Source organism: Triticum dicoccoides, chromosome 5A (assembly GCF_002162155.2).
Source record: "Triticum dicoccoides isolate Atlit2015 ecotype Zavitan chromosome 5A, WEW_v2.0, whole genome shotgun sequence".
Lineage (NCBI taxonomy): Eukaryota > Viridiplantae > Streptophyta > Magnoliopsida > Poales > Poaceae > Triticum > Triticum dicoccoides.
In genome coordinates, this window is record NC_041388.1 from 693,204,680 (window position 1) to 693,210,953 (window position 6,274).

The window sequence follows — 6,274 nt, forward strand, 5'->3', positions numbered from 1 at the left end:
AAGATTTTAATCGGGGTGGGCCCCTCCTCACCCTAACCCAATCACAAATTTTGACATGTGGCTAATCACGTAAGATTACATTAAACTTCTTCGTAAGTGTAGCATTACTCATTTTTTAGGAGATGGTCGAAGTGTTATCTGCACAGCCGTGGAGGGATTATAGTTGGCTAATGGGCTGGCAAAAGCCTGGGGCTGGGGGTTGGGTTTGTTTGTATGTCAAATTCCAAAATAATAGTTCCTCGCTTTCTCCATGTTGATGGCCTTCCTTGGAGGGGTAGGTGTTCCAACGAGTTGTAGGTTGGTGTCAACCGTTGGGCATACGTTCTGGTGCAATTAGTGCTTGTCCAAGGCAGCGACGTCCTAGAAAGGGGATGTCATTGCATTAGTGTTTGTTCCATCTTTGTCCGATGAAACTCGATGAGATACAACTCCATCGTAGGACTTATGAGGTTTGTGTCCTCCTCCCATGTCTTTCCGACTCATTTCAGTTGGGTGGACCCAACAAATTGATCTCATCCCAATTTTCCAATCATAGCCAACTTTTTCTTTCTAAAAAAAGACAACTTTTGCTACCCCTAAAAGAATACTTTTGCTGCAACTTGAGTGGGTGATTTTTCCCTATACGAATCTCACCCATCTTTAAAAAAAATCATGTCTCCTCACATCCGGCAGCCCTCGCTTCTCGTAGTTGTCGCTCACGGCCCGCCTCACCTTCGATGGTCCTATGAGCCTTGGAGGTGCAGCGGATCCAGGTCCACCACCAGTAAGAGGGTCTCGTTTAGGTTTTGTGTGGTAGTGAGGCATCCACATCCTAGAGTTGGAATAGGGTAATTTCTGCTATGTCCCCATTCCGGTGGTGCGATCAATGGCAGTGAAAGGCGTGTGAAGGTTATGTTCCATCATGCGTCATGCGCTCATGTAGTCAGCACCATTGTGTCGTTGAAAATTCTGAGATGGGTTGAAAATTTCATGCTTACTTGAGTCGTTGTTCCTTTGGTGAACCTCAATATATTGGAAATTTCTCGCATCAAATGATATGGAGATTGGGGGCAGTGGACAGATGAGTGGAGGGGGGTTGGGGAGGACATACATACCATCAAATTCAAGGAACAGAAGACAAATATGGCGGGCGACAGTGACCGGGCGGCGAGTGTTGCGGCGATTGCAACCAGTGGTCGGCAATAGAAGGAACCTTGGCAAGGTTCCACATCCTCTTAGTGTCAGAAAGATGTAGCAGCATGCACTACATGAGGACGGGGATACCTCAATCTAAGGTCGGCCATGTGAGTCGGCGTAGGCCCAACTTCCGGCCCATTCCCAACACATTTCGCTCATTCCCAACTTCCCGAATACAACCAACTTTTGCCGCATAACTTTATGAGTTGTGATCTTAGTTCCAAATGGTGTGAGTTGAATTATGAAGCCCATAACCTTGCCAAGTTCTCTCTCCATTGCAGGGTCCCGATCTCTAGCCTGGTGTTCCTCATGACCCTTTATGTATCTCTATGACCACCTCTTCTCATTAATAAAGCTCCAACTTTTACTGCAACTTAATGGATGACTTACCCCCTATACGAAAATATCCCTCTCATATCTTAGAGGTGCGGCGGATCACGATGCCCCGCCAGCAGGAGGGCTCCCATGCCTTCTTTTTCCAGGTTTTTTGGCAGGAGTACATTTTTTTATGTTTTGTGTCTGTTTGGGGCGACGAGGCGGTCACATCCTAGAGTTGGAATAAGGCCCTTTCCTGCTTTGCCTCGGATTGGGTGGTGCGTCGAGTGTTGGCGGAGGATGCGCGAAGGTTATGTTCCGCCGGATTTGGTTGAATCATGCGGCATGTGCAGGTGCAGTCGGTGCCGCTGTGTGGAGGTCAGTGAAATTTCGATTCACCTCCAAAAGTACTCCCTCCATTTCTGTTTAGTCTGTTAGTACAAAGTTGAGTCATCTATTTTAGAACAGAGGGAGTAGCTTAGTATTGTAGACCTTGATATTTTTTGCAATAAAGTTGGTCAAACTTTACAAAGTTTGACTTTGACCAAATCTTATATGCAGACAAAAAAGAAACGGAGGGAGTACATGTATCTCTAAGGTGTACTCCCTCCGTCCGCGAATAAGTGTACTTCTAGCTTTTGTCTTAAGTCAAAGTTTTGAAATTTTGACCAACTATATACAAAAGAGTGATAACATATATGACATCAAATTGATATATCATAAAAGTACATTTCAAAATAGATCTAGTGATATTAAGTTAGTGTCATAAATGCTAGTACTTTTCCCTATAAAGTTGGTCAAAGTTTTAAAACTTTAACCTAGGACAAAAGCTAGAAGTACACTTATTCGTGGACGGAGGGAGTACACGCTATTGTATTCACTCCCCTCTCACGTATAGTCTTCAAAATACCAAAACAAGACAGAGATAGTCATTTATTTTTGGAAATTAATTAATAGATGTATCCCTTTGAACAAATCCCTCAGCAGGTTTCTTGATTTAATTTAATTTTTACAGGTTCTAGGTACTACACAATTTTCTTCTCTTCTAGTAAGAGATATCTCTATCCCAAAGGTGTCGATATGGCACGAACGATGATCCCAAAAAACTAACATTTTTGTCTCTCTCTCTTAGTGGCGGGTGACAGTGACCGGGTGGCGAGTGTTGCGGCGGTTGCAACTAGTGGTCGGCAATAGAAGGAACCTTGGCAAGGTTTTACATCCTCTCAGTGTCAGAAAGATGTAGCAACATGCACTACACGGGGCGGGGATACCTCGATCTGAGGTCGGCCATGTGAGTCGGCGTAGGCCCAACTTCTGGCCCAGGTTCATTTCAGTTGGACCTACCCAACACATTTCGCTCATTCCCAACTTTTCAAATACAACCAACTTTTGCCGCATAACTTTATCAGTTGTGATTTTAGTTTCAAATGGTGTGAGTTGAATTATGAAGCCCATAACCTTGCCAAGTTCTCTCCCCATTGCAGGGTCCTGATCCATAGCCTGGTGTTCCTCATGATCCTTTATATATCTCTATGACCACCTCTTCTTATTAATCAAGGTCCAACTTTTGCTGCAACTTAGTGGATGTCTTACCCCCTATACGAAAATATCCCTCTCATATCTTAGAGGTGCGGCGGACCACGATGCCCCGCCAGCAGGAGGGCTCCCATGCCTTCTTTTTTCCAGGTTTTTTGGCAGGAGTACATTTTTTTACGTTTTGTGTGTGTTTGGGGCGACGAGGCGGTCACATCCTAGAGTTGGAATAAGGCCCTTTCCTGCTTTACCTCGGATTGGATGGTGCGTCGAGTGCTGGCGGAGGATGCGCGAAGGTTATGTTCCGCCGGATTTGGTTGAATCATGCGGCATGTGCAGGTGCAGTCGGTGTCGCTGTGTCGAGGTCCGTGAAATTTCGATTCACCTCCAAAAGTACTCCCTCCATTTCTGTTTAGTTTGTTAGTATAAAGTTGAGTCATCTATTTTGGAACAGAGGGAGTAGCTTAGTATTGTAGACCTTGATATTTTTTGCAATAAAGTTGGCCAAACTTTACAAAGTTTGACTTTGACCAAATCTTATATGCAGACTAAAAAGAAACGAAGAGAGTACATGTATCTCTAAGGTGTGCACGCTATTGTATTCACTCCCCTCTCACGTATAGTCTTCAAAATACCAAAACAAGACAGAGATAGTCATTTATTTTTGGAAATTAATTAATAGATGTATCCCCTTGAACAAATCCCTCAGCAGGTTTCTTGATTTAATTTAATTTTTACAGGTTCTAGGTACTACACAATTTTCTTCTATTTTAGTAAGAGATATCTCTATCCCAGAGGTGTCGACATGGCACAAACGATGATCCCAAAAAAACTGACATTTTTGTCTCTCTCTCTCTTAGTGGCGGGCAACAGTGACCGGATGGCGAGTGTTGCGGCGGTTACAACTAGTGGTCGGCAATAGAAGGAACCTTGGCAAGGTTTCACATCCTCTCAGTGTCAGAAAGATGTAGCAACATGCACTACACGGAGACGGGGATACCTCGATCTGAGGTCGGCCATGTGAGTCGGCGTAGGCCCAACTTCTAGCCCAGGTTTATTTTAGTTGGACCTACCCAACACATTTCGCTCATTCCCAACTTTCCAAATACAACCAACTTTTGCCGCACAACTTTATCAGTTGAGATCTTAGTTTCAAATGGCGTGAGTTGAATTATGAAGCCCATAACTTTGCCAAGTTCTCTCTCTATTGCAGGGTCCCGATCTATAGCCTGGTGTTCCTCATGACCCTTTATGTATCTCTATGACCACTTCTTCTCATTAATAAAGCTCCAACTTTTGCTGCCACTTAGTGGATGTCTTACCCCCTATACGAAAATATCCCTCTCATATCTTAGAGGTGCGGCGGATCACGATGCCCCGCCAGCAGAATGGCTCCCATGCCTTCTTTTTTCTAGGTTTTTTTTGGCAGGAGTACATTTTTTTAATGTGTTGTGTCTGTTTGGGGCGACGAGGCGGTCACATCCTAGAGTTGGAATAAAGCCCTTTCCTGCTTTGCCTCGGATTGGATGGTGCGTCGAGTGCTGGCGGAGGATGCGCGAAGGTTATGTTCTGCCGGATTTGGTTGAATCATGCGGCATGTGCAGGTGCAGTCGGTGCCGCTGTGTCGAGGTCCGTGAAATTTCGATTCACCTCCAAAAGTATTCCCTTCATTTCTTTTTAGTCTATTAGTACAAAGTTGAGTCATCTATTTTGAAACGGAGGGTGTAGCTTAGTATTCTAGACGTTAATATTTTTTGCAATAAAGTTGGTCAAACTTTACAAAGTTTGACTTTGACCAAATCTTATATGCAGACAAAAAAGAAACGGAGGAAGTACATGTATCTCTAAGGTGTACACGCTATTGTATTCACTCCCCTCTCACGCATAGTCTTCAAAATACCAAAACAAGACAGATATAGTCATTTATTTTTGGAAATTAATTAATAGATGTATCCCATTGAACAAATCCCTCAGTAGAGACAAAAAGGTTTCTTGATTTAATTTAATTTTTACAGGTTCTAGGTACTACACAATTTTCTTCTCTTCTAGTAAGAGATATCCAAGAGATATCTCTATCCCAAAGGTGTCGATATGGCACGAACGATGATCCCAAAAAAACTGACATTTTTGTCTCTCTCTCTCCCAGCCAGCAGTAGGAAGGACGGCACTGTCGCCGCGTCTCTAGTTTCACGCCGGCAGCCCAAGCAGCAGACCGGCGTGGCCCGACTTGGTGCTCAATCTGCTAGCCTCGAAGCGTGCCGGCGGCGACGTCAGCACGCGCGCGGCTGGCCCGAACCCGAGGGTGAGCTCCAGGTCAATTTCGCCGTCGTCCTGTGCCACCTGCGGCACAGGGGCGCTCGCGCTCTGCTCTGCCTGGCTCACGTGCGAGCCCGCCTCGGCCTCCGACGAGAACGATTGTACCCTCTTCTGCTTGTCTGCCAGCGCCTCGCCGTCGTCTTCAACAGCGTGGTCGTGGCTGCTGCCGGCCGTCTCCTCGCCGAGGCCACCGTTGCGCTCGGGTCTGGCCGTGGAAGAGGAGGAGGACGCGCGCTTGAAGCTTGCGCGCGAGGCGCGGAGTGCGGCGGACGCACGGTCAATGCCGTCCTTGGGGATATGGCGGACGCCGTAGGCCGCGAGGAGGCCGGGGTGCGGGGCGGCCTGGTCGGCGGCGACCTGGGGGATGGGGCGGCCCTCGAGCACGGCCTGGACGGCGGCCTGGCAGGCCTCCCAGTTCCCCGTGGAGAAGAGCCCGGAGGCGCCGAAGACGGGGTTGGCCGCGCGGCCGCACGCCTCGTAGAGCAGCGAGCGGAAGAGCGCCGGGCGCTGGGCGTCGTCGGGGGCGGCGGCGAGCAGGTTGATGAGCCCCGCGCGGCCGTAGAACTTGGCGAGGAAGACGGTGGCGTTGGCCTGCGCGTCGGGGCTCCGGATCCAGGCCAGGCAGGGGCGGATGGTGCAGTCGTCGGCGCACCCCTTGCGCAGCACCCGGCAGCCGTTGCAGCTCGCCCGCATGGTCGGTCGGTCGGTGGAGGTGGGTCTATCTTCTTGCTCCGGTGAACTGGTGGTGGTGTGGGACGGCGGAGATGGGGGGCAGGAGGGTTTTATAGGTGCGTCGGCCCATGGTTTCGGGAGGGTGGGTTGGGCGGCGGTGCCAAAACAACGGGAGATGGATAGAGTGGGTTCCGGAAAAAGAAACAAGAAATGGATTTTAGCGGGCAAACAATCGGCGGGATGGAGCTTTCGCTTTCGGTGG

At 48.1% G+C, this 6,274-nt stretch overlaps 1 protein-coding gene across 1 annotated transcript; it reads right to left on the minus strand.

Annotated features, from left to right (window-relative positions):
* Nucleotides 1–5,002: 5,002 nt before the first annotated feature.
* LOC119298486 (LOB domain-containing protein 41-like) lies at nucleotides 5,003–6,071 on the minus strand. Its single transcript, XM_037575870.1, has one exon. The coding sequence runs from the start codon at nucleotides 6,031–6,033 to the stop codon at nucleotides 5,212–5,214; it is 822 nt and encodes a 273-aa protein (XP_037431767.1). The 5' UTR covers nucleotides 6,034–6,071; the 3' UTR covers nucleotides 5,003–5,211.
* Nucleotides 6,072–6,274: the final 203 nt, after the last annotated feature.